The following is a 27,625-nucleotide window of genomic DNA, read 5'->3' as shown; positions in this document are numbered from 1 at the left end:
GTGATTAGATGCATTAACAAGGCCTACAACTGTTATCTTGTTTATTCTTTAATAGCCTATAGGTATGGGTAGATATTCTATCTCATATCATCGTCAAGAGCATTTAGGTGAGTCGATGAGATGATTGCGTTTGACAAGTGGACGAAGCACTCAGTACTAGGTACCTAGATTAGCCGCTGTACTATACCTACCGAGTGAGACACCATAGCAGGCGTCTTAATGTATCTCAATTTTCGTAATGGTCATCCATCTCTGAACTGGCACCAATTTATACAGTAAGTGGATATATACATACCTAGCTACTATCTATTAGGTAAGGTACCTTAGGTCTGATAAGGGACTTTCCAGATGACAAAAGCATACTCGCCCATTGGAAAGTGCCACCATTCGCGCCTGCTCTGTGTTTCAGACCAGCTCCTGCCGGCATCGAAATTACTGTCTGTACCCAACTTCTCCCTTGAAAGAATTGCATGTCCAATATCAAATTCTTCATCCCCCAACCCAAGCCCTCTCCCTTGTTGTTTGATGAATATTGGCCTAGCGCAAATCGCTCTGATTTTCAAATCTAGATTCGGCAATTGCATGACGGCAGAGACAGATCCTAACGTTAGTTACCAGCTGCCTCTGACGTATCATATCACACTAAGATCGACGGGGCCTTCATGCATTGCCTTGGCTGGCCTTTTCCTCACCAAGTAAGCCCCCCGCCCCGATAAACTCTATCGATCGCTTGCTGTGTTGTGTTGTGTGTAAGCTATCATCCGCCAATTTGAGCAGCGTGAGAGCTGTTGTTACTGTTCCATCGCTGTGGAGCGGATTAAGGATAATGACATAACAAGACGCCAATTGCCCAGGAAATCACTCGTTCAATTGTCACGAATGCGCTTAACAAGATGTCTCGGCAATTGCAATGCCGTGGACTAGTCATCGATGGTGAATGGACAAAAAGGGTCTTCTGTCCTCCTCCCTGCAGCTTTGTTGTTGGAACTGGGCTCTATCCCTACAGAACAGGAAACAAAAGCTCAACTGAAGCGGTGACAATCAACTTCCTCTTCACCGTCAGACACGATACCACTGGACTCGCAGACTCGGTAGGTAGCCAGGTGATGTTAAAAAGTTACTAACCCTCCACACCCGGGCCATCGGACTTCCACAACAGGAGCGCCACGTCCTCAACGTCCAGTCTTTAGTCCAGGATCAGCCTCTGGACGACGCTACCACTACAGCCTGCATTGCACCGGTCCTTCTGTTCCGCATAACCCGCCTCCTCGACAAACCCTCAGCTTGCCGTGCAGTACAGAAATGCCCTGATACGGACATCGAAGACTCGGTGGCGTGGGGATCGTATTTTGCTTCTTGCAACATTTTGGTGGCATTCGACATTGATTTCGACTTGGTTAAAATTTTGGCTTTGATAAACCGAGACCCTTGCTACAAAACCTCGAGATCAAGCCGACATTCCTAACTGGTGTTCAATCGTGTGCACCACTCACCGACCATCTCACCTCTTACCTCTGATCACGTCGGTAGCCATGATACAATGAAGGGGGGCGGGCTGCTTATTCCACCGTGGTTCGAATACCACGAGCCAAGTTGCTCTGACTGGGCCATTGTCAGCATCGCCTTTGGCATGACTCTGTGTCTGGCAATCTTCGGTCTCATTCGTGTGGGCATTCAAACTTATCATCAGTGGAAACGCGCACAAAGAATTACAACGTATATGGTCTTGATATGGCTTGAGTTGGTCTCCAGCGCTATTATCGGAGGTCTTGGCTGGGGTTACGTTCGAGGAACCATTCGTCCAGGGTGAGTCTTGGTTGCTCAATCTCTATTTTCAATGACATCAAGCTCAATGGTTAACCACATCACTTCAAGATTTTTGATATACTTCTTCATATGTATGTTCGCTGGCTCAAGATTGCAGTACCGGGCTAATCTCTACAGTGCTTCTTTGGGTATTTCAGATCCATTGCATTATGCAAATCATTGTCAACCGAATAGCCCTCCTCCATGTTTCACCGACCATCGTTCGACGACTAAAATGGGGAATATTTGTTATCCTGGCACTTATTAACATTTCAGTCTTTTGTGTTTGGATACCGGCTCGGCTGCAAATTAGTCAGACTTATATCGACATCAACAACATCTGGGACCGAATCGAGAAAGGAATTTTTGCGGTCATCGACCTGGCTCTGAACTTCTACTTTGTCTATCTTGTCCGGTCGTCCCTCATATCATATGGCCTAACAAAGTATGTGGTATTATATCGCTTCAACCTCGTCATGGTAATCGTCTCCATCTCAATGGACGTAAGTCTTCGTTATCGAACACTTTTCATCAGCTGACTTACACTTGAAATAGATTCTGATCATTGGTTCAATGTCACTGCGTAATACCTTTCTGTATGTTGAAACTCCCGTATATTGTCCATCAGCTAATCGTTGTGTCAGATACGTCGAGTTTCATCCGCTGGCATATCTTGTCAAGCTTCATATCGAATTGTCCATGGCCGAGCTCATTGCCAAGATAGTCAAAGCCTCCGGGCCCAACCTCGCTCCTTGTCGTTGCACTTGTCATGACAATCCCAACCATACATTCCTCCATCAACTACAATCTCGGCACAGTGCACCTGCAGCCCCCAGTGTGACTGCACCAACTACTGGAAGATTCCGTTGCTCTTGGCCTATGTCAAAGGCTACACGCAGCAGAGAGAAGCGCCGCGGAGGAACCCGACCACAAACTCCGTCCTTGACCAAGAAGATGGTTTCAAAGAAGCGACAAAGTACTGGAGAAGATCAGCCGAAACAGGAAGTCTGGAAATCTGACACCAATACCGGTACAGACTGCGCCTCACACCACTTGCCGAGTTCTACAGGACAATCGAACGAAAGCTCACACGATCATAATGACTGAAGCCATAACGGAAAGTCGCGTAAGCGAGTATCGTTCCCGTGCCTCTGAACGTTCTACCCTATCAGGCCAAATCAGATAGTCATGTCTTCAGAGGGTTTAGAAGATATTAGCATGAATAGCTCAAGAAGGGCCCAGGAAAGACTGAGGGACCTGAACGGCCCTTTCTATAGACGCTGCCTAAGAGGTCGATTGACCTCGATGAGTCTCCAACACTTTGGGTCCGTACAAAAATTGACCCCCACCGAGCAACTACCAGCGTACCCTGCCCTTCTCGTGGTCTCCACCTCGGCGAGCCTGATGAGATATTGCTGGGGATGTTGAGGGGATGCTCTCTGATGCCATAGTCGGCGCAGGAGCCTACAGAATTTGTGCGATGGTTGGATGTTGAACGATCGATAGCAACTATCAGCTGGGGAGATGATGTTCATGCGTGACCTCCGTATGTTCTCCCAGCCGCTCCCGATTTGTTGTACCGGTAGATCATCGCCCCACATATGAGTTAAGGGAACCGAAATCTTGGGTTTTGTGAGGGCAGTATCGAGGCGTCCTAGCGATGAGCCGGGACACAATAGCATCCTAAACAGGGAATCACAAAATCAGGCATTCCATGTCAAGCATTGCCACAATAGTTTAAACCTGTCCTCAGCCAACGCATATCTCAACCTCAGTTCAATCAATGGAAAATTGCTCTCATATCTCGCCATCGTGAGTTTGTAATTCGTTTTGTTCATGTGTTTCGATGTCACTTTTATAGAGACTCTAGTCATTATCCAGCCTGATCCGCTATCAGACAAATAGCAAAGAACGCCGTTGATCCTGTACAGAGCCGTACCGAAGCCCTATCATTGTGTCTTTCATGGCACTATGCCGTGTATGTTTTTGTTCCCGAACGCTAAGTTCTTGCGGATATTGTACGAGCTCCCCTCTTCATAGCAGTAGTCATAGAATGCTCCTCAAAAATGCTTTGCCGTGTCAACGTACCCCTAAATCTGTTCCATATGCACGCTCATTTCAAATCGTAACAGTCAGCCACCGGGCGCATGTTCGCCGTATACTCAATTGCAGGTCGTAGGACCCTTGTGAAACTTGACAATCTTGTATATCGTATTACATGACACCAGGGGCTGGGTTCTCGTGCTTAGCGGTGCTGCCCTTGCCTCTCCAGGTGCTGACAGCAGGAATATTGGCTTCATAGCGAACTTCTTCGGTACCGTAGGCTCCTGGGGTGAGTTTGATCAAGGTGTGTAGTGGCACATTCATCCAGGGGCTCTTAGACTGGTCCTTCTTCATGAAGTATGCATATATACATCGTAGCACAGCTTGGTGGGTGACGATAAGAATATCTTCACTTCGCTCCAATTCCATGATGATGGGTTCAAGGCGAATAACAACATCGCGGTACGATTCTCCGCCACGATATCGGTAGTTGTACTTGTCTTCATCACGGGCGGCAAAGTCCTCGGGATATCGGTCCTTGATCTCCTGGTAGGTCAAGCCGTCGCATACCCCTGAGTCGAGCTCATCGAGCGCCTTCCACTGGAGTTGATTGTAGTGCTGGGGAAGGAAACGAGAAGTAGCAATAGTGCGTCGCAAAGTTGAGGTCCATACTGTTAGTGGTCGATCGTCCTACCCAGTGTTAGTTACATAAAAAAAATGGTAGGGTGCGGCTGGACTTACACCAACTGATTTTCGAACGAGCTCAGGAAGTTTTCTGGCATATTGTTCACCACGAGGCGAAAGGAGTGTATCACCGCCAATTCTTCCGTCAATGTTATACAAGGATTCTCCATGCTAGAAAGATTGTTAGTGATTAATTTGAGCGCGCAATGGAATCGCTCTTACTCTTGATAGCCAAACTGAACGAGGACGGATGTGTAGATTCATAAGATAGTACACAATGCGACTTTGGAGGTAATCTCGAATACGGCTGATAATGACTTGCTTACCGACATCCATGATCTTGAGGTAAGTTAGGTGAGACTCTTTACCATCAGCGTCAATGGTGCAGTACACCTTTTCGTAGTTACGAATGCGATTACGGAAATCGAGAGCAGCAGTTTCAGGGTCCTGTCCGCGGTAGTCCGGGCTGGTAGTCTTGACGTCTCGGATATTGGCCATGATGAGTTCTTCGTCGTCGCACTTGCTCTCGACAAAGAGAACTTCGATACCGTTTTCGTTGCAGACCTCCAGAACCCACTTGCGACGTTCCAGAGTAGAATTGGTAGCATCGAGGATTCCGACAATGCCGCCAGAACGAAACCAGGCGAGCATGTCGGCAACAGCAGCCTCGGCGGCAGCACGGCGAGTGCGTTCTCCTTCGGGATTGTTGATATCGAAAAAGTCGGCCGTGGGTTGTGGTGCATCATTACGGCGGTAGTTGCCAACGTTGAAAGTCTGTGCAGGGATGGAAAGCCACTGAAGATATCGCTGAGCTGAGAAGTTGGTCAGCTATGATGGCGCATGATGCAGATACAGATAGAAATAGAACCTACCTCTTTGGGCGATATAACTCTTGCCTCGGGCTGGTAGACCGACCATGACCACGCAGATCCTGGTATCTTCGGCCTGAACGCCGACACCGTTAGTTCGAGAAGGCATCGTGGCTGATGATTTGCGACAAAAGGGGTGTAAGTTGTAAGTCGGTAGAATTGAAAGCGGCTGCTACTGAGCAGAGGATTCAAGGTTCACAAACAAGAGCCAGGCACTGATCAAATCTGATGAAGCCCCAATACTGCAGAGGCATCAAACAAGGGAGAGGATGAGACTGGAATGACGATAGTCCAATCGACGACGATAGATAGAATGAATCAACGAAATGAAATGAAATGAAATGTAGGAGTCAGAATGTTAGTGGTCGTGTGAGCCGAGGTAGACTCTGTAGTCGAACTAGAGGGGAGGGAGGGTGAATGGTGAGCGAGGAGAAAGGAAAGAGCTGGTCGAGTTCTTTCCGGCGACTGGATCCGAAGGTAGGTAGCCAGCCAGTTGAGATCAGATGAGGAAGCCACGGCACGTAGATGGATGGTTCCCAGTATGTTCCTTCCCAACGGAGTAGATTTATGTCGATGCGATGATACGCCAAAATGACCCTAATCGAGTGGCCTCAATGTAACTTTGCTCGATGCAGTAAATAGAGGCAGGCAGTCGAAGCTCTCTCCGTCTGTGTATGCAGCCCCAGAGGTGAGCTGGTCGAGAAGAGCAAGATTCAGATGAATTTGATGTGATCTGCAGTTCAAGGCACCCGGGGCAAGGGAACCAAGACTTCGGGGAGAAGCTGTCTGAGTGAGGATGAAGTGGGGGATAGAATGAGGGGTCGGATCGCGAGCGAGCGGTCTATGGATGAAAGGAAAAGAAATTGAGATGGATGGACAGCAGCTGCTTTAACTAGTTGCTCTCTAGAGAGAGTAACAAACCGTGCCTGGGGTAGCGTAGCGAATAGTCCAAGGGGACAGGAGGTCAATGAGGATAAGAGAGGTCAAGTGACAGAAGTCCAAGGTGAAGTAAGGTAAGGGTATGCAGGTAGCTAAGGTAAGGTAAGGTAAAGTAAGGTAAGGTAGCTCGGGATGAAGATGGAGTCGATTTTGAGGCTAAGAGTAGGGGCCCAACCAGCTGAGTATCACACTTGATACGATGCAGCTTATCGCTGCTATAGCAAGAAGAAAATACCTGTGCTTTAGTCAAGGTAATCGAGGTTGCTCCATCACAAACACGAAAGAAAAAAAAATCATGTTGAGCATGCGGCTTGCATCGTCTTTCTCAAGCTCGTGGCTCCATCATGAATGACGATGGAATGGAGACAGGCCAATGGGATTACGTCGTTGCCCCGCTAAAGCCCGCGTTTCTGATCCACTGTCGCGGGCCAAACCTCCCCCGCCGCCGCTCGGATGGACGCCGTGCGTGTCTGTAGAGGTCCCGGGACGGTCGAGACGCCCTGTAACGTGGCTCGGAGACGGTCCTGTAGGGGACGACAGAAGGTCGGGTGCTCCAAAAACAACCCTGAATCTGACTTCATCTATGTCCCTTCCGGTCTCTTACCGGGGGAGCCTCCACTCTGCAAAATTCCCATTTCCATTTCCCTTTGCCGATCAGATGGTGGGGGAGGAAAGCCGCAGACCTGCCAGAGACCTGTAGAGACCTGTAGAGTCCTGTACGTAGCCGCTAGCTCAACCTTGGTTGCAGCTGTCTCATGGTGACCTGCCTCCGGATCCTCCCGGCATGGTTCCCTGTCCAGAGACGGCAACCAGATATCAGGCATTTAAGGGCAATTTTCGGCGTCAAAAGCTCAGAAAGATGGTGTTGAGGATATGCAGTAGCCATTGAGAATATTGCCCCTAGTTGTGTGAATTTAGGCATTTCACCCCAGACACCGACAAGACACCGAGCCCAGAACCGACCGGGTCAGCTCCAGTAAATAGGCATTGATACTGGCATTGGCGTGGGCGTGGATATCAATAGATCCAAATCTCATCACACTTGTCCTGTGCTCTGTCCCTTGCCCAGGTCAGCCTCAATTCACGGCCGACTGTTTGCCTGGGCCCCGTCTGTCTGGGCGCAACTACAGAACGGTATGCTGCAGGAACCGCCACCAGCTGCCGCTCACGAGACCTATGGTGAGCTCCGGGTCTGTCCGAATTGGCACCACTGGTATCATGTCGCATCGTGTTGTTTCGTTATCATGACTTGCAATTGCTTTTGGAGGTCCCCAGCAGGTGCTCTTCTCTGGGGTACGTTCTCGGCCGATGTTTGCATTTCCAACGCATGTTATATATGGGGTCATCCGTCTTCTGACCCGTCTTCCATTCGATTTGACGTTGTGATATGATGGTAGATACACCTTGAACTTCGACATCCCCCAAGCTCCCAGACTTTCCGGACGTGGGGTCCCCTCACCCCAGGTTTAGTTGCTTTTGCGGCTTTCGGTCGTGTTGTGCTGCTGCCCTTACACCGCCTTGCGGCCTCACGATAACGAAATTTGGTGGATCGGATTCGTTCGCTTGAACACTGACAAAGAATCAAAGAAATGGTTTGTCTCGTACCTTGCTAAAGGCAAAGGTATTCGCACGACCCCGTGTCCGTACAGGTGACGGAGGTCCGGCTGCGACACCTCTCATAATTTTCTTGTGCTTCGGCCCGTAATGTCAGACGTCGATGACAAATGTTGAAGTGGTAAGGTTTCTAAACCTCTCTCTCTGGTGATCCTGTATCCGGGACCAAACAGGATGGGGCGTGTCAGTTCAGGATGTCTTTCGAGTCGAGTCCTGTGACTTGAGTCGAATGCTTGACTTGCAACGGAGGCAATCGTGAACTTGTGAAGATGGATGACAGCTAGAAACAGCAGGATAACTACCACGAACTACCTACCTTCCGTTGCGGGTTATCGCGATAAGCATCCCACACAACATCACACGACGAATCACGTTCCACTGCAGATACACGATGGTGTTTGCATTGCATCTTTTCGCTGAGAATTTCACTTGGGCTCCGGTCCTGGAGGCAATAAAACTCCTGTCTCTCAGTCAAGGTGCCAAAATACTTAATGAGACTTAGACTCTAACTGCCTAAGTCTACTTGATCTTTCAATTGACATAGAGAATAAATCAGAGATCAAGGAATCCTAGAGTCTAACGCATCATTCAATGAGAATTCTACAAGTATTGACTGAGACCAAACCTGAATTTCATCTTGTGCTGACTGATATTGTAACGGTGGATGGTGATGTATAAGTTAGCCATGACGCCAATCGGGCTCTGAGTGCTAGATTGCGGACGAGTACAGTTTCTATTCTGGATTATATGTATGTATATCTATGGCTACCTAGTCTAATGACGTCTACTACCCCATCTTTGATATCCCTGAATGGACAATGGGTGTCACACACATCAACACTCACACGATGCAATGGGCTACTCGGTTACAAAGCACTTAAAAGCAGACTTAAGGACTTGTTGAAAAATGGAAACTGAAAACTCGATCATTTGTCGTATTCAGTCTCACATTGGAGAGCTGTATTCATATAGGCAACACCATTGCTCCTATCTGCGCTCTCGTAGCCGCCTCCACCATGTGGAATACCAAGACAAAGTCTTTGTTTCGTATGCTAGCGTCAGTGAACCGATCTCGTTCATGTAAACACTAGATGCGTGATGGCGACAATTTCTGCTCCATCCAGTATATTTTGCACCTTTGACATTCTGCCTCTACAGGGCTACATCCATTGTTTGCTCCTTAGGTGACAGGCTTCCTGGACACGGACAGCTATTTGGAGTAGAAACGCATCTCTGCGCCACCCACATCAAAGACAGCCACAACGTTCTGCAAGAACAGATCCCCCAAAATATATGGCCCAGATCCTCCCGTCGAAATTGCGATTGCACATTTCCCAGTCACCGGTTCGGTGAAATGCTGATAGATCAAATCAGCTGGGTTGATCCAGAACCGAACCCCTTTGATGATGACTGCAAAATGGGGAGGGATGGCATTGCAGTCGACAAAGTAGGCACTCCACTCAAACATCCACGTGGCTGGAGGCTGGAAAGCTTTGGCAATGGCTTCCGCCAGTGCTTTTGGAGCTGTTAGTAACTATCAGGAACTTGAAGCGGGCTAACTGACGAGGGGGAATATGCATCATTGTGGTCCCAGTGTCGACGATGTAGGGATATTTTGCAGTGTCTGTTGTGCTTCCCCATTGTAAACCATCAGGAATGATGGTGTAGAAAGAGGGCTCCCAGCCAGTCTTCTCACGCTCAACGAGCTTGGCCTGTAAGTTTGTTAGAAGCATGAACGTTAAAAAGACACTCTCTGCAGGATTAACTGACAATGATGAGATCTGTTGCTGCAAATGATTTGGGTCCCCATGGCATAGGGGGAAGGCCACCCCAAGCCAGGACGCCATCACTAATGTTTCTTTCGATAGAAACGCTGAAGACAGGATCGACCACGCCTTTTGAGATAGCTGTGGTAAACCAAGGCGAGTAAGGGTAGTTGTTCCATTCAGATTCATCGGAAGTGTCGTTGGGGTCACCGAGGTAGGCGCTTGTTAGAGATGGATAGGCAAGGCCTAAAATACCAACAGTGGTGTTGTCACCACGCCAGTAGGCTCTGCTGGCCAAGCCGACTTGTTGTTTGGGGACCAAAATCCCACCACAAGCGATATCAGAGACTCCCATGGGCCCTGATACATCCTCCCCAGAACCATAACGGCGATGGAAGTAGACTTCGGAGATATCATGAAGGAAGCTCTCGATATGAGGTTGGCCGAAACTGCATGGAGATTGGGTTTTTCTCACGTTGCCTGATGCATCCTCACAGGTGAATCCAGTCTTGGCAGCCCATGTGTCAGAGCTTCCAGTGTCGAAGATGAGCCAAACCGGGGTGTCGTCCCAGGTACACTGGATAGCGTACGCAGTGGAGAAGCTCCCGACAGCAGAAATGTTTTGGTGAGGGACGGTACCCTTCCCGGCAGCTGCGAGATGAGTTCGTGTGAGATGGGAGAGAGCAGATCTCGGATGGGAGTCAGTCTTGTGCTTGAGGCTCTTGAGTCGTGACATGCGAACACCGGTGCGATCAATGGTTTTGGCGGAGATGGCTCTGGCTTTTTCGAAGGAGAAGCCGTTAAGTGAAGTTGAAAGATCCCAGTGTGCCTGAGCAACTTGATTGCCAGCCACGGCCGCCAAAGAAGGGCACATGATGCTGGCAAGGAGAACGAAGATGAAGTGAAGAGATCTCATCTTGGTAATCAGCACCTTAGGTGTAAGTTACCGGCGGGGGTTAGGAACGGTGAGGTTGTTGATGTAGGGGATAAATAATGTGATGTTTAGAAACACTCCGAATTTTTGAAAAGGGGTTTACCTGTGCCTCAGGATTCAGACTCGCGAGTGGCAGGCACCCTCTTCGGTCTTGGCAGTGCCATGGACATGCCTTCCTTCTCTGACTCGGCTACATAAGGTAGGTAGGTATGGCGTGGAAGGTGCAACGTTAGGAGAAGACTCGCTGAAAAGACAATATTTCTGCTATTATGACGCAAGGTAGCTTACCTTGTATCAAGTCTATGCCAATGTATAGGTACTATATATTAGTGTCTATATAGCACCTTACTTGGCTCATATGATTAGAAGATTTTCATTTTCAAATTGCTTGGGTGCTCGAGTTGTGGTTACCTCGTCAATATACTCGACGGTCGTGGTCAATAATATCATGTCCTTCTTCAGACTGTGATCAAACTTCTTTCATGCCTGACATACCAAACTAACTATAATTTGGTTAGTAGATGATTCAATAAATGGGCAACTTCATACAAGAATATCCTGCACTTCATGTCGTTGCTTGCACTCAGATCGCGGGGTCATGCGTTACCAAGTTTAATCATATACAGAGCTCATAAACGATCTTTGATTAAAATTGTAAATCCCAAATACTTCCATACCATAGTCTCTGCTGCATGGCGGAGAAACACGAAGGCCCTGCAGATTCCCGGAGAACAAGACATTGGGGCTCAACGAGTAAGACCCCCAGATCTGGTGCTACATTCACCATCACTCAGACTTGTTTCCAAGTTTCAAGAGGATATCATGGTAGAACCCTTGAGTTACCGACTGGTTAGAATAAACGAGAAACAAGACATTGCTCTGACTAGGTAGATGCCTAACTAATTCTCGCAAGCTTGCTGCAAGGCCGCCTGTCTAAAACTTGACTCTATATTAAGCAACCTCACTATAGCATTTGCAATTTATGTAATTCGTTCTATAAGCATTTGGCTCTGAGTCTAGTTCTGGGTTTTGTCATTGTAGAATAGTAAGCTACTGCCTAGACTGTGCCCTATCGATCTGATACCTCAAATATCATGTCAGCAATGAAATGAGCCATCGCTGACTGAAGTTCCTTGTCTTGAAGTCAAAGCACCCCGCTGACAAAGGTTAACATTATATGAATTTCTAGATAAGCGCGCTTTATCCTCCATCTGGTATATGTACATTATATATTGGCTCATGCTTGGCTTTTCTTATGCATTGTCAGTGGTCTAAGTGCACATTCACTTCCAAACTCCCCAACAAACCCCTATTATCACTCGGTCTTCTACAACTACTTTCCGAAATCAAACGAAAATCTCACTTTCCCTCCAGTGTCCACTCGCATATCGTATAGATAGTGGTCGAATCAAAGCGGAGCATGGAGATGTCATCATCTTACACAGCCGAGATAGGGCTGATGCACCGCTACACCACCACGATAGCGCGGCGCTTATCATGTTCAACTCCATAACCTCACAGGATCCATTGGCTCAGAAATCGAATAGCGACAGGGCTGGAGGCTTGGACGCCTCTTGAATTACCAATTGTGGATTTTCGATCATCTTACAGTAAGCAGACTTGCATAAAGGGGTATCTCTCGATCATCTCTCGAGATGTCAGCTCTGGGGCTTTGCTACGATGTCAACATCCGGAAGGTCATCCTGGAACCTTGCTTCATGAGGCTTAAGTTTTCGGAAAGTATGGACTTTCATTTGTTTTCATTGTCAACGGCCTGCATTTCGTACAAGCAGCTGAGCATCCCTGCAGGGTCCTCGGCCTTTGTGAAGCCGAGAGATATGGTATCAAGAATGATGACTACCTCAGGATGCTCCCAGGAATAAAAGGAACGGATCTGCTCTCTTGTAATGACCTGTCCCCCGAGTGTTGCTTTCACAACTCTCGTTTTACACCCAGCCTTCTTTTCTCTCTGACTATCCTCTCGCCCTCTATCTTACACGATCATGGCATCCCATCTGTCTGATGTAGCTAAAACAGCTGCTGGTATCGAACAGACAACAATTACTGGCCTAACCAACGCCAGTAAACCTCATCTAGTTTTTGGTGCAACTCCTGTGGATGGACACACATACCCCTTGATTCGAATCGCAGAAGATCTCGTGCAGCGTGGTTTCGAGGTCACTTTCATCGCTGGTGAGCAATTCGAAAAAGCAATCACAGGCGCCGGCATTCGACATGTTACAGTCCCACCTCTTGTGAATCCCAAGCTCATGGCAGAGCGTGAGGCTATCCCCGCTGGCATTCCTCGACTTCTTTATGATATCAGACATATCTTCACTGGGCAAACCCCTGAGCGCTGGAGGATCCTCAAAGGAGTTCTCGAGGACATCAGAGCTAAGGATCCAGAGAGAGAAGTGATTGTCATGCCAGAGACGTGCTTCATGGGGGCCAATCCTATCTCTCTTGGTGGACCTCTCCCAAAAGGATACACCAAGCGACCCAAGGTGATCAACTTGAATCCTATTCCTTACATGGCTACCAGCATCGACACTGCGCCTTTTGGTCCAGGTCTTCCTCCTGACTCAACGGAGTCTGGCCGTGCGAGAAATCAATTCATGAACCAGATGATGGTTGGTGGACCTTTTGCTGATGTTATCGCCCACCAGGAAGAGGTTCTCAAGAATCTCGGGGCCACTGAGATTCTAGAGCCTCAGATTCCTTTTCACCATTGGATGCTCATGCATGATCTTTCAATTCAAATGTGCCCTCCCAGTCTCGAGTACTCTCGATCTGATGTGCCATCCAACGTCAAGTTTTCAGGCTGCGCAACACCCAAACCTATTCCTGCAGACTTTGACTATCCTTCTTGGTGGGATGATGTGAAGCGTGGTGACCGACGTATCGTTGCTGTAACTCAGGGAACTATCGCTCGCGACGCAACCCATCTTATAATCCCTACTATCAAGGCCCTCTCTGACCGCGACGACCTCCTCGTGGTAGCAATCCTTGGGCGAAGGGGCGCTCTTCTCCCCGACGACATCACTATTCCTTCCAACACCCGTGTCATCGATTACCTCCCCTACGACGCTCTCCTACCTCATGCTTCAGCGTTTGTCATGAATGCTGGATATGGTGGCTTCCTGCATGGAGTAACCAACGGAGTTCCTTTGGTTCTTGCAGGTGAGACTGAGGACAAACCGGAGATTGCAACGCGCGGAGAGTGGAGTGGTGTTGCGGTCAATTTGAAAACGGGTAGGCCTACACCTGATATGGTACGGTTAGGTGTCGAGCGTATCTTGGCAGATGGTAGCTTCAAAAAGAGGGTTGATGAGATCAAGGCCGAGAATGAAGCAATGAAATTCTTTGACTTTATCGAGAAGCAGGTTCTCTCTGTTGAAAGTTTGGAGGCATGATTTGTTTTGCAGTATAATAGTCTTAGCGCCACTTATAATGCATTATTTATGAAGACCTTGGACCTATGATTGATGCCATGTGTGAGAAAAAGTCTCCGAGAGCCTCCGGTCCATCGACTCTGTTCCTCCGCCCGGCTCCGGCTCCGGCTCCAGCGGGGCCGCGGTTCCTTAAATAGGCCGATTATTACGGAGCATCGTTCTTATATAAAACAGACTTCTGATCTTACCTCGCCAGATCAAATCCAAGGCTTGTTGATCATTCAGGTTCAGAACACCTCAACCAAGGCTTCGCCATGGCAACCTCCAAGGCATTGCCTCTGGCTTTCATGGATGCTCTTAGTCCAGCTGTGTCATATTTTCGGCCCGATATGACAACTTCAACGACTCCCAAAACCACAACCACATCCTCTGGTGATCCTCCACTGATTATCATTCTTTCGTGGTCGGAAGCTCGCGATGTTCATATAGCAAAGTACATCTCTCAGTATCGCAAACTCTATCCAACATCTGCCATACTCTTGTTCCGCGCTTCCACCAAGCTATACATTCAGCCAGCTCTACGTCGTCGCCTGTTTGAGCCTGCTTTGCCAATTCTACAATCAGTTGACACCAAGGCAGACGATGCACCCAACTTTCTCATCCATATCTTTTCCAACGGGGGTGTCAGTTCTGCTGCCACGCTTTGGGAGATATGGGAAACTTCACTAGGCCGTAAACCAATTCCTCGACATGCTGTCGTGATGGACTCGTGCCCGGGATACTTCCATTGGAAACGAGATCACCATGTCCTGTCAACCGGAGTTCCACCATGCTTATCCCCCATCGTCTGGGTATTTCTTAGTTTTGCATGGGTGTACTACAAACTATGGTTGGGTGTGGAACCACATACTGCCTATGCCTCGGCTCTCAATACGCCTGAGAGAATCAGCCGGGAGACTATGCGGGCATACCTTTACGGAGATGCAGACCTCTCGGTTGGTTGGGAGGATGTTGAATCACATGCTCAACAAGCAAAGGATAATGGCGCTGTAGTCAGAACAGAGAAATTTGCTGGAGGTGCCCATGTCGCTCATGTCAGAGTTGATGCTGATAGATACTGGAAGACTGTCCAAGAGACTTGGCAAGGGGAAGAGCTATAGATTAGATTAGATATTCATTGTTGTGTATGAATATAATAGACATTATTAAGTCCATAGATAGATAGATATATTACATTCGCTCAGTATGGTTGCTTAGCCTCCAAGATCCTGAAAGTCCCTGTTCATTATTCATTACCATGGTTTCTTCTCATCTCATGATAGATCGCGTATATGTCGATCATAGATAGTTCCGTAGAAAATCGGCCTGTCTGTCCCATTACGCCTGGCACCCGAAAGAAAGCCCGACGCTGATAAGTGTATGCTTTGTTCAAGTCCTCTGTTTCTTTGAGGCATCGCTGGGTTCTCCTTGCTCCCCAGCTGCTCTCTTGCCGAGGCTGCTTTGTGTTTGTGAGGTCTGTTGAAATGGCATTATGTGACTGTCATCTAAGCCTCCGACGCCCTCGTCTTCCTCGTGGCATACAGAGCATTCTTGGTTGAAATCGTGCTCTTGGACGAGGATACCTCGGCGACATCCACCAAACCATCCGTTATTCTTAGCCTCAAGGCAGGACAGTTCTTGGGTCAGGTCAACCCAAGTCTGAGGCTGGTCGCAACACGTGCAATGCCCTCTGAAAATCATCATTCGGCACATGTCTGCACTGAAGAATTGGCACCTCAGCGACGCGTGACACGATATCACGGTGGTAGGCGTAGAGGCTTGTTCGAGAGTCAGTGTGTGTAAGGGAAGGCGTTTGTTGGTGAGAATAACCTTGTCTTGGTGGCCTTGTTTCTTGTGTTGGGAATACTCGCGATGTCTCAGTTGGGGAAGATGCCGAATACCGAATTGGTGTCTTCATCAAGCGAAGCTCTGTAACGTAAGACGCGAGACGAGTGAGTGCCGAAGAGAGTATGGAGTAGCAAGCCACAATGCAACGTCGACGCTGTTGCCAAAGAGAAAGCCACAGAAATTGTCGATGTTTCTTTGATATGCAATTCGTAGGTAAAATATAAAAAAAAGCAACAAAATGAACTTGGCGCTGGTTGGCTCGTTGTTGATTGATAGCCACCAACCGCAAGACAGCAAATAGATAGTAAGGGTGGTGTTGAAATACACCAGTAAACGGTTGACACCAATATGTATGATATGCCGTGCTAAAGAGAAGGAGGAGAAGATCTACCGCAGGAGATGAAGAGTTGAAATGAGCCGTGCTCGCCGGGCCACGGGAGAGAGAAAGTGAGAGGACATGGTGATTTTAATATAGTTATACAGTACAAGTGAGTGATGTGCAATGATGGACGTGCTACGGCATACACCGACCGCGATACGGATACAACAATTGGTAATTCGACGAGGCCACGGCCAACTCTAATTACTCCTTTTTACCTTTTTCTACACCGTTGAGGTCACGTCACGTCACACATAATAGATACTTAATTACAAACAGCCAGAAACGGGACGTGTCTTCTCCTCTCGCCTCTGATAGGTACGGCAAGGCAATGGTTGTCATGAGAGGTCCAAGCGATAGTTAGGTATTCAGCTGCCTTGCATCAACACATCACTGCCAGTTTCATTCTGATGTTTCATTTCCTCCCCTTGACTCGACTTGGCTTTGGGGCAATAAGCTTTCCTCCAACGCTAGGCATGTTCATCCGTCCGTATGTATTGCCACTAACTACCTAGTACTGTAGTAGTTGGTTTCTCCTTCACTGCCACCGCCTGACAATTCCCGAGCCCTTCGCTTCTGAGTTCTAGACTCCCAAGTTTATTCTGATCCTGCTCTTGAAAGTTGGCCCGTATGCTTTGTGGGTTCTCGACCTTGTTCCGGCAGTTTTCTCTTCGGCAGTACCCGATAACATAGTCGCTGCTGTTGGACCTGGTGATAGCTTCAGATCGATATTTGGAATTACAGAGACGTACTGATTCTTGTCGACTTGCCGAAGCATTATACAGAGGCAAATTAGGCCATTCGCAAAACGCTGTCTTCTCACAAGACTAAAGCCTTGATCTTCAAACACCACAGCCATCATCTTCAAACACCACAGCCATCATCATCACGCATGACGATCCTGCTAAGCAGGGTAGGGTTCTCATGGCGGTCATCAAAAAGCCCCATCTCCTCTCCTCGGCTCTTGACCTATTGAGTATCTTCAGCGTCCACGGGACGACGTTTACTGGCGATAACCTTTCACGGCTCGGCCTCTCTTCCCCAGAGTCTTTGGCGTGTTGTGCCTGGCATGAGAGGCTGAGCTAGAGCAAGCTCCGGGACATTTAAATCCGATTCCATTTCGAACCAAAGATTTAGTCGAGGACATTACTTGAATTTACGCAATTCCTGACTCCCTGAGCTCATGATACTGATCTATGGCTAAAGTTTGTATATTCCTCCCGCATGATCTTGATATCCAATCTCACGATAATATCTCCCGCGTTAGGCTGCACACGTGCCGACTTCTTCGTTCTATATTTCACTAGACATCGTGACTGGAATTCTTGGGACCTCCATAGACCATCACAAAACCTACTAGCTCTCCCACTACTCGTCTCAGGGCGTCATAGCAAGTACCCGACCAACGTTCTACGGGCGTAACTCACTAGTTTTATCCTTCTAGACTCAATCTCCGTCAGTTCCGTTCAAACACTATCTGATATTGGGTTTCGCCGTTCCTGAGATCACAGTACATAGTTTGAATTTGACGGCTGAGGCTTAGCCATTGATCATGATAAATCCGAGTGCCTCATGCGCTTACTCTCCGGTGAACTTCCTCCCATAGACAACCCTAATGCTAAAGTGAGAAGTGTTCTCTTGTCAGGACATGTAATGCGCCCTGGCTAAGACATCTCTCGTGATCTCAAGTAGTCAAGTTCCATTGCTTGATGTTTCTCCGGCTCTAACTCTTGGACTTCAGGGAAGTACTGGAAAGATAAAGTCCACTTTGGCCACTGTCACCGTAGGCTTTCTCTCCTCTTTGAGAATCCAGAGACTGCTCGGTCGCTCTTTTGCGGCTACAGTATAACGTATTTACTCCTTAAACTTCTGAGTTTTTCATCTTGGTATCGAAATGGGGAACGTTGATGTACGTGCTTATCGCGAATCACACGCAACAAGAAGAAAGTCTGAATAAAATCGAACACGCTTTATTTTATCATATCTGCAACAAAGGCATCCAGCTCAGCGCTAACCTCAACGTCCTTAAAAGTCATTTGCCATCAAACGCCTTTACAGAGTAAATACCGCCTTCAGACGTGGTTGCATCACTTCTTTATTCTTGGCCCGACTCATAATTATATCATGATATCGAGCCCTTCTTCTTGCTCGTTGCGGCTCTGGTGTGGTGCAGGTGCTGGGCGGGCATCTCCTTCAGGCGCATTTAATCCAGAAGCTTCTCCAAATGACGCATCAAACTCATACACATTAACATACGCCTCTATTTCAGATGCACCTAATAGAGAGGGCTCTAGTTGAACCTCATCTTGTTCGGACAGAACTAGTTCAGGCGAATAGAAGTGATGAGCCGGCAAGTCCTGAACTGCTCTGAGGTTACGGAATCTTTCATCACGCTCCTCAGGCGTTTCATCGTACAACGAGGGTTGCGTCTCTGTTTCATCGTCTGGCTCCAGGACTGCATCGGTCGTAGTGGGCGACCATGGGCTACTGTACGCCCTATCGCAACAAGTAAGCCTTGAGCCTGGTTTTACGCTGTTGAAGTTCCCAACGGCGTCTCCTTCCACCAATATACGGTAGTTGTGACCAGGGCAGTTGACTCACAGTTGATCCGAGGCCTCAGCTATTTCGTTTGCTATTTGTACTTGCGCCACTCGGAGCATTGTTTGGAGAAACTCTTGTGAAGATGCCTCATCATACGTTGCGAGGCTGTATGATGTTTCGTAAATGCAGTTGTAGCAGTTGTCAGCCAGGGCATATACGATTTCTGGCCTCATGGAACGGCAAGTTTCGAGCACGCTGTTGCAGATAATGCATCGATACTCGCAGAAGTGCCGCTCGCCTTGCAGCGGGGAATGGCGCCGACTCATGATGAAAATGACAAATAAGAGTTTGATACTAAATAGTATTATCAATGAAGCGAGTGTTATTGTTGCTGAGATGATTCTTGTAATTGGAAGCAAAGTAAAAGGACATTGCCCTCCGTGCTTGGGGACGACCCATGGTATAAGGTGAGGTACCTACCTACCCACGCGATGAATCCATCTACAGCTCTTTCCATTTGACTTGTTGGTTCCAAGATGTACTTGCTTTCCTCTAATAGTCAAGCTTCATCTATCGAAGGAGGCGCCGATCCCAAAGAAACCCCAATATATGGCCATCTCTAAAAACTACTTGCCTTCCCTTTCATAGCAGGTGGCAGAATCAAGTGATTCAAAGTTCTACTAACGTATATCAGGGTAGCCTAGGTAAACCTCTTCGTCACTTAGGATAAAGGTCGTTGGTTTTCTTACCTCCCCTTAGTGAGGTACTAGCACCTTGATAAAAGTGTAGAGTTTGCTCATTGTATCCGTCAAAGGCTTAGGAGTCTCAATATCATTATACAGAGAATCAACGTCTCCCATTAAAGCTTTCTATCTCTCAAGCAGCTTGGTGTGATTTATTACAAGGACTCCAAAAATATGGTTGAACGCATTCACCTCGGTTCCCTGCTTTCGTTCTGTCAAAGCTGCTGACGTCTTTGTAAGACTGCACATATTTGCTTCACGATCGTCAACCCAAAGAAACAGACTTAAGAACCTGTCAAACTCATAAACTCTTGATGGTTCATCCATCGGCTGAAGTATCACGGCAACGCGCTCAAGTTTAATATACTCAAAGCATTGATACAAAGATCACGAGTCTGGAGTAACCTAGTAATGACACTTCCAGGAGACTTGTCTGATCTTCACAGCTCACTACGAGACAAGGCATGATTTGATAAACGTTAAAAGTCCACAGTTGCGTAAGGCTAAGTAAGTGTTACGATGGTAATACAAGGCAATGCAATCCGAAACTCCATTTCTCCAATCCAACCCACCGTCACCAAAGTATACATTCCCTTTCCTCATGACATGCAAGCGATGAGAATGTCCGGTGTTGAAACCAGACCCAAATGAAAAGGTGGATGAAAGCGCAGCGAGCTAATGCACATGACGAATTGCTAGGCAACTCAGCATGCAGCATACATGCAGAAACAGGGAGACCACTTGCACGAGACAGTCGATTCATCCAATACCGTACGAGCCTGATTGGAAAAGGAGCAAGAGACAAGCTAACACCACGTGCATCAAGACACTACTGGCCCAGTTCAGGTTGCGATCCGAGGTTCGTGCAGTTGAGTTTGCCGGTTCACATCTCCACGACAAATCGCAAGTTTCAGGATGTACGTCATACCAAGGGATGAGCTGGCACCAGCAATCGCACATGTCATCAACGCATTAGTCGTGAGTTGTCAGTCCGCAATCCAGTGGCACCATGATCGTGAAAGACCCAGCGGAGGTGACGGCAGCTTTAGATATTCGTGGAAGCATTCAGCATCGAGTCCGGGAACGCCTAAATGAATTCGAATGGGGTCATGGCAAGACAACCATGCACGTCGCACCCGAGATTGCACCTCAATATTAATGTTGTAAAGACAACCCAGTCAAGAGATATGTCATCAGAAAGGTTGAGTCCAAGGAGTCCTCAAAAGACGGAAAAAGAAAACGGGTGATGTACAGTCGTAGGTCGTGGCAACGGGCTATGAGTGCAGAGAGGTGTCAAGAGCGTCAAAACATTGGCATGATATCAATCAAACCACCAGATGGCACCCTCGATCCGCGGCATTTGCGGATGAGAGCTCAATCAAGATCACCCAAGCACGAGCAAGCAGGCAGGACATCACTTATGCTCCGGGTGCAGGAGCACCAGAAGGGGGGGCACCTTGTCCGCCTTGCTGTTGTTGGTACATCAAGGATTGATACCACAGCGCGAGGTAATTTTGGTAACCACCATCTATGTTGATTAGCATTCAGCAAGGGCACAAGGGCACAGCATATCAAGACTTACATTGGGCGTAGGGATCGGATCCATCAGCTGGAGCTGGTTGTGGAGGCTGGTTAGTAGGGGCACTGGAGCCTTGCGCTTGAGAATAGCTGGGCCTGTCATGATCTTGATGTCCACGGCCACCGCCACTACCACCGCCACGGGGGCCACTGCCTTTCTGGCGCTGTTCTCATGTTAGCTGTGTAAAGTAAGGTCTTGGTGTTAGGACGGGACTCACCACTGCATCCACCTTCTCGTCAATGGCAAGCTTGGCTCGCGCAATACTATCTCGCGAACCGATCAGGGCGATCTCCCTCTGAGTCTCACCGGGACCAGAAGATTGAGCAACGTTGATCTTGCATCCGGTGGTGTTCTGCATCTCCCTGATCGTCTCGCCGCCCTTTCCTATGATCATACCTACCGCATCTGAAGGGACATATACAGCGTCATTGATCTTGTCGGGACCACCAGAACCTCCCGCATCCCTCTGAGGACCATCATGGCGGCTTCCAGGAGCTGCTCCTCCACCTCCCAACCTTTTGACAGGCGGCGGCGCGTCGCCTCGACTGTCACTGTCGACAATCTCCATGATAAAATCCTTGGCGCGGGCCGCAGCTTCGCGCGTGCCGATGAGGTTGACAGGCCGCAATCCGTTCACACTCTTAGATTCACCAACGATATTAATATGGCAGCCGGATCGTTCTTGAAGGTCGCGGATAGTTTCACCTCCACGTCCAATAATCAGACCGACAGTCCTGTCGGGGACCATGATCTGCATGTGGTCCTCCCCTTCGCGTAGAGCCGTAGCACCGCCCTTGTTGGGGTCGCGAGGCTTTTCGGGGCGGTTGAGGGCACCCATTCCGCTGTCGTCAATAATACGGTTAATGGCATCCTTTACTTCAGCACGACGGTGCCGGGGTCCAGAGATCTTGCATAGCCTGTGCGGACCACCGTCGGTGGCGGCCAGGAACTGGACTCGGCAGTTGGATTCAGACTCTATGCGTCTAAGATTCTCTCCTTGTCTGCCGATGATGAGGCCTACAAGGCTTGAATCGATCTCAATGGTCTCCGAGTTGTCATCACCTCCTCTCAAGGGAGACCTCTCGCGTCCGTTGTTTCCCCGAGGGGAAAAATTCCGACCTCGAGGGCCTGGTGAATAAGAACGGTCTCGACCATAGCCCCGAACATGTGAACCTCTGTCGCCGCCACGTCGCTCATCTCTGTACGGATTCACACCATCACGGAACTCATCGCGAGCGGGTGATCGTGACCTTGAGCGGTCGTATCCTCGATCAGGTCCTCGTGATTCGGAGGCATAGACAAGGGGTCGATCGTAGGATGTCACGCCCTTTTCGGCCGCATAAGCTTTGGCCTGAGCAATCGCATCGGCAATACTGAAAGTTCCCGAGTTGACAGGTCGAATCGAGCTCAGGTCGAGGTTTCCGCTGGATGATGGCGCAGGGAGGCCATTGTAGCCGGGTGCACCATAACTGCTAGAGTTTGGAGGGGGCGGCTGGTACGTGGCCGCAGGTTGCGCCGACGCAGGCGGGGGAGGGTATGCCTGGTTGGGAGCGCCGGGTGGTGTCTGGGTTGGGGTCCCTGTCGGCCGCTGCGACGCTGTGTGAACAAGTCAGTAAGCGCAGATTATGCAAAATGAGTTGTTCTGACATACCGAGTGCGGCCAAGATACTCTGGATGTCAGGTTGAGGATTCGCCATCGTGCTTCGCTGCTAGTGGAGCTGAACGGGAGCCAGCACGAGCAAGGAGCTAGTTTTTCGTCGTTGGGATAAACCAGAGAATAGTGAATAGCTCGATGAAATTATGAGTAATGAGGGATTGAACTATCTTATAAGTGATGATCTCTAATCGCGAAGAACAAATGCGACGAGTTTCGAAAGTCGGTATCGCAAAGACTTGACGGATCCGCCGGTCACAATCTGAAGTCAGGATGAGATCGAGTCTCGTTGCGATGAACGAATACAAAGGCTTCGGGGATGTTGCCAGATCGCCAATATATGTCACGGGTCGCGTATCAAAGCTGATGCGATCGCAGTGGGTGTAGTGAATAGTGTCGCGGGGAGCGATAGGGGCGATGTCTCGAAAGCGCAGATGAGATGAAGAGGGAGAAAGGAATCTGATTTGGAAGAATCAGGTTCATACAAGAGTGGATGACCCAAGCGCGAAGGTTCGGACCTCCACTACCTAAGTAAACCTCAGGGGGGCAAGAAAACAGCGAACCTTAATGTAGGGTGTCAAAATAAACTCATTAAAAGCTATCCTAAGCTTAGACTATATTCCCTAAGTCTTTTTGTCATTTAGGGTCAAGGTTCTGTGTTTTCTTTCCCCCCCTAGGTAAAGTACCTTACCCTGCCTTACGTACAGTCCCTAGACTCTAACTTAGTACAGTACCTGCAGTGTAGCGTGACTTAAGGCTAAACCTCGTTGGGAACTTAAGTGACATTCCTCCACTGCTCTTTAGAGTGCAGACAAGACTGAGCGAATATTGAGCCTACACTTGATGTGCTTCTTTGCACTAGGCTTTGTTCTGTATTTGTGTCGTTATGCCCTTGGCAGCAGTAATTTTCTGCTACCCCATCTACAGTTACTGTCTGTATCCTCGATTCGGTGCGCAGCCCAGCCCTCAATGGCAAACTCTTTTACAGTAGGGCTTGAACTGTATTCGCCAGGCACCAGGCATACAAGCTTTCCTTATTAGGGCTCAAGGCGCAACTTGGAAACTCATATATGATCTTACTCTGTGCACCTGTACCTCGATCAATTCAGTTTCCATTGTGACCCAATTGTTCAGATCGAAGTCATCAGACCTGGAACTAGTCCTAGAAAGGCAAGCTTACAACAACATTTGCCGCTGAATCCGCAGCGGGGGTCACATAGTCACTGCACGCACATTGAAGTTTTGAACGGCTTGTCTGGTGGAGTAGTCGGAAAAACAAATCACCGCTTATCGCTCCGAGACTTTTCTTATCGCTGAAAAAAAGTTCTCGATTCAGTTGCTGCGAGACGATCAGTTGTGCAGAATATCAACGGTACGCGCAAAACAAGATGGATTTCGCCGGCAGCAAGAAACGCAAGTTCAAGGACGCCAATGGCGTCAAGGCTTCAAAGGAGAAGAAGTCTGTTACAGTTCCCGAAAAGAAATCAAAGAAAGTCAAGCGCGCCGAACCCGAGCCCCGCCAAGAGCCCGAAGACGATTCTTCCAACGAGGAGGAGGAGGCTCTGAAGGAGGACGGAGACGAGAGCGACGAGGCCGATGAGGATGCTGAAGACCCCAAGTCCGGAGACGAAAATGAAGAGGAGGATACCGAGGACAAGGCCGGGGACAACACAGATCTGCCCGATGGCGGAAAGCTCACACTACCTCCAGTTGCTGGAGCTGAATCGCAATCCTTCGCAGAGCTGAATCTTTCCGAGAAGACCATGAAGGCCATCAATGAGATGAAGTTCACCAAAATGACTGAGATCCAGAGGAGAGGTATTCCTCCCTCGCTGGCTGGTCGCGATGTTCTTGGTGCTGCCAAGACTGGTTCTGGAAAGACTCTAGCCTTCCTTATTCCTGTCATTGAGATGTTGAGCTCTCTGCGATTCAAACCTCGCAATGGCACTGGTGTCATTGTTGTTTCCCCAACTCGCGAGCTGGCTCTCCAGATCTTCGGTGTTGCCCGTGAACTCATGGCTCACCACTCACAAACTTATGGTATTGTCATTGGAGGCGCAAACCGTCGCGCTGAGGCCGACAAGCTCGCCAAGGGTGTTAACCTGCTTATTGCCACCCCTGGTCGTCTGCTCGATCATCTGCAAAACACACCTTTTGTTTTCAAGAACCTGAAGTCCCTTGTTATTGATGAGGCGGATCGAATTCTTGAAATTGGTTTCGAAGATGAAATGCGACAGATTATCAAGATTCTCCCTAAGGAGGACCGACAGACAATGCTTTTCTCTGCTACCCAAACAACCAAGGTTGAGGATCTTGCCCGTATCTCGCTGCGTCCTGGTCCTCTGTACATCAATGTCGATGAAGAGAAGCAATACAGCACTGTGGAGGGCCTGGAGCAGGGTTATGTTATCTGCGATGCCGAGAAGCGATTCAATCTTCTCTTCTCATTCCTCAAGCGTAACCTCAAGAAGAAGATCATTGTCTTCTTCAGTAGTTGTGCTTGTGTGAAATACCACGCCGAACTCCTCAACTATATCGATATTCCTGTTCTTGACCTTCACGGCAAACAGAAGCAGCAGAAGCGAACCAACACCTTTTTCGAGTTCTGTAATGCCAAGCAGGGTACTCTGATCTGCACTGACGTTGCCGCTCGTGGTCTCGATGTATGTGTCTAATATGAATTACTGCATGCACAATTTACTAACCTGTAACAGATTCCTTCTGTTGACTGGATTGTCCAATTCGACCCTCCGGATGACCCCCGCGACTACATTCACCGTGTCGGTCGAACTGCCCGAGGCAGTAACACCAAGGGACGGTCTCTTCTGATCCTTCAGCCCAACGAGGTTGGCTTTTTGTCGCACCTCAAGGCCGCCCGTGTTCCCGTCGTAGAATATGATTTCCCGAAGATCATCAACATTCAGTCTCAACTCGAAAAGCTCATCAGTTCAAACTACTACTTGAACAAGAGTGCCAAGGATGGTTACCGCAGCTACCTTCACGCCTACGCCTCTCACTCGCTGCGCAGTGTTTTTGATATCAATAAGCTGGATCTGGCCAAGGTCGCCAAAAGTTTTGGCTTCACAGTACCACCACGTGTTGACATCACCCTCGGTGCTAGCATGAGCAGGGACAAGAAGCATCAGGGACGCAGAGCATACGGCAGTCAGCCACGACAGGGCCAGGGCAACAAGTTCACCAGGTAGAACGGTACGGGAAGTGATAGAAGAAGTAGTAGTCAGTCAAATTGACTGTCGGTGTATATGGGAGGCCTTCAGCACGGCGTTAGGTTTTGCAAAATGTAATGATGGTACCAGGCTACGGCAGGATCATAGACAGACCTTTTTGTTTCCAGTCCTTTGCTATGTGAATCTTGAGATATCATCCTCTGAGGCGCAAGAAAAGTTCTGACATTAAACCAAGGTCTACTAAACCAGATCTAAATTATGCTAGGTTTGCCAAAGACTTTTTGTCAATTGGGTGGAGGTCCCAGGTCATGTCACCTCCCGTTGCATCTCTTTAGAGATTGTGTAATTCTTGGTCATGTTAAATTTGCTTACAAGCCATGTCTTATAAAAAGGCCCTCCCGTAAGATGGTGACGAATTGAGTAGCATGATCTCTGTTGAGCCCAGGTTTATCAGCTATGGATTCCACAGAGCTTTCAATTTTGAGCAGGGATCGAACGGGCTCCGAACTGATGTCGGCTGAAAAATGAATGATGGAATTCATGTGGTTTTCAGTGCTGAGGCCTTTCCAATTGTTCTGCCATCTCTAACAATACCGTCGTCAGATATGTCCCGAGAGCAGTTTGATTCACCAATGAAACTGGCTGTGTTTAATAGGTTGACGGATATTCAGGAACCCGCGGACCGAGAATCGATCGACAATGTCATTCAGGGACGTTGCAGCGAGATCTTTGAGTTTTCAAGGTGCTTAATCAAGCCATCAAAAGTGGCATTGTCCACCAACACCAGGCCAGAAGGGAAATGCCTCATACGATTTAACGTTTGCTTTACCCGTCTAGTCTCAGTCTCGGCCTAAACAAATAGGTAGACCTCGTATTGAATCGGAACCGGGGGTCTCGGCATGCTCCAAGTGCAACATCTACCACACCCACGCCGTCATTGGTCAAAGCCGCGTCACGAGCTTCATTCCCTTCTCCCTTTGGGGACTGAGTCCGCGTCATGTTCTTTTTAGCTGTTGAGGCTCAGTTGCTTCCATTCTTCTTTAACTACCTTACCTAGACTTCACATAACTGCCCATTCCTGTCCCAATTTTTGTTTGCTTGTCAAAATCTCACACAACTCTAATAAACGTTGACTGACTATAAGTTGAACTAACGGAGCTGGGCTGAAGCTGAACGGAAGCTGACCTGACGGCGTAAACACCCTCGCAACAATCTGGCGCATTTAGACAACAGTTGTCCCTTCCGTTTGACTCACAATTTATCCCTCTTTCATTGGAATCGAAGAGCAACAAAAGGCAGAAGCCTGGCATGATCTCGAGTCCGACGTACCATCTCATTCAACTCTCGACATTACAGAACTAAACAATTCATTACGAAACTCAACATCGTACCAGAAAAAGAGATAAAATCTCCACCAAAGAGCATAAAAATGTGTACCAAGACGTTAATCGAGCACAAGTGCGGACATCGTGTTCTGCGCGGGAACACAAGATGCTACAGAGAGGATTGTCCGGGAAGAAAAGAAGATATCACCAAAGTTGACGACGAATGCGCGCAGTGTGAAAACAAGCCCGGTCGATTCAAGTCCTCTCGGTGGTGCTCTGTTG

At 48.4% G+C, this 27,625-nt stretch overlaps 8 protein-coding genes across 8 annotated transcripts; 4 read left to right on the top strand and 4 right to left on the bottom strand.

The window, feature by feature from the left end:
* Positions 1-1,540: 1,540 nt before the first annotated feature.
* On the top strand, positions 1,541-2,913 carry FTJAE_9514 (uncharacterized protein; the record flags this gene model as incomplete). The annotated part of the gene is made up of 5 exons (XM_037356443.1): positions 1,541-1,806; positions 1,876-1,898; positions 1,945-2,309; positions 2,362-2,402; positions 2,451-2,913. The coding sequence occupies 5 exons, from the start codon at positions 1,541-1,543 to the stop codon at positions 2,911-2,913; spliced, it is 1,158 nt and encodes a 385-aa protein (XP_037203424.1).
* Positions 2,914-4,020: 1,107 nt separating this feature from the next.
* Positions 4,021-5,511, bottom strand: FTJAE_9513 (fructose-2 6-bisphosphate 2-phosphatase; the record flags this gene model as incomplete). Its single annotated transcript, XM_037356442.1, has 4 exons — positions 4,021-4,539; positions 4,591-4,704; positions 4,756-5,345; positions 5,406-5,511. The coding sequence occupies 4 exons, from the start codon at positions 5,509-5,511 to the stop codon at positions 4,021-4,023; spliced, it is 1,329 nt and encodes a 442-aa protein (XP_037203423.1).
* A 3,654-nt stretch (positions 5,512-9,165) lies between these two features.
* Positions 9,166-10,637, bottom strand: FTJAE_9512 (uncharacterized protein; the record flags this gene model as incomplete). Its single annotated transcript, XM_037356441.1, has 3 exons — positions 9,166-9,470; positions 9,520-9,667; positions 9,726-10,637. 3 exons carry the CDS (start codon positions 10,635-10,637, stop codon positions 9,166-9,168), a joined length of 1,365 nt encoding a protein of 454 aa, XP_037203422.1.
* A 2,021-nt stretch (positions 10,638-12,658) lies between these two features.
* FTJAE_9511 (n-glycosyltransferase) lies at positions 12,659-14,068 on the top strand (the record flags this gene model as incomplete). The annotated part of the gene is made up of 1 exon (XM_037356440.1): positions 12,659-14,068. The coding sequence occupies one exon, from the start codon at positions 12,659-12,661 to the stop codon at positions 14,066-14,068; it is 1,410 nt and encodes a 469-aa protein (XP_037203421.1).
* A 293-nt stretch (positions 14,069-14,361) lies between these two features.
* FTJAE_9510 (transmembrane 53) lies at positions 14,362-15,207 on the top strand (the record flags this gene model as incomplete). The annotated part of the gene is made up of 1 exon (XM_037356439.1): positions 14,362-15,207. One exon carries the CDS (start codon positions 14,362-14,364, stop codon positions 15,205-15,207), a length of 846 nt encoding a protein of 281 aa, XP_037203420.1.
* A 3,223-nt stretch (positions 15,208-18,430) lies between these two features.
* On the bottom strand, positions 18,431-19,180 carry FTJAE_9509 (uncharacterized protein; the record flags this gene model as incomplete). The annotated part of the gene is made up of 2 exons (XM_037356437.1): positions 18,431-18,809; positions 18,915-19,180. The coding sequence occupies 2 exons, from the start codon at positions 19,178-19,180 to the stop codon at positions 18,431-18,433; spliced, it is 645 nt and encodes a 214-aa protein (XP_037203419.1).
* A 1,835-nt stretch (positions 19,181-21,015) lies between these two features.
* Positions 21,016-22,873, bottom strand: FTJAE_9508 (P element somatic inhibitor; the record flags this gene model as incomplete). Its single annotated transcript, XM_037356436.1, has 4 exons — positions 21,016-21,125; positions 21,180-21,339; positions 21,394-22,772; positions 22,828-22,873. 4 exons carry the CDS (start codon positions 22,871-22,873, stop codon positions 21,016-21,018), a joined length of 1,695 nt encoding a protein of 564 aa, XP_037203418.1.
* A 1,345-nt stretch (positions 22,874-24,218) lies between these two features.
* Positions 24,219-26,036, top strand: FTJAE_9507 (ATP-dependent RNA helicase HAS1; the record flags this gene model as incomplete). Its single annotated transcript, XM_037356435.1, has 2 exons — positions 24,219-25,493; positions 25,545-26,036. 2 exons carry the CDS (start codon positions 24,219-24,221, stop codon positions 26,034-26,036), a joined length of 1,767 nt encoding a protein of 588 aa, XP_037203417.1.
* Positions 26,037-27,625: the final 1,589 nt, after the last annotated feature.

The sequence above is a fragment of the Fusarium tjaetaba genome (genome assembly GCF_013396195.1).
Source record: "Fusarium tjaetaba strain NRRL 66243 chromosome Unknown NRRL66243_c0000216, whole genome shotgun sequence".
In the NCBI taxonomy this organism is placed as follows: Eukaryota; Fungi; Ascomycota; class Sordariomycetes; order Hypocreales; family Nectriaceae; genus Fusarium; species Fusarium tjaetaba.
The sequence above is the reverse complement of the archived record's forward strand: the minus strand, read 5'-3'. Positions and strand labels throughout refer to the sequence as shown.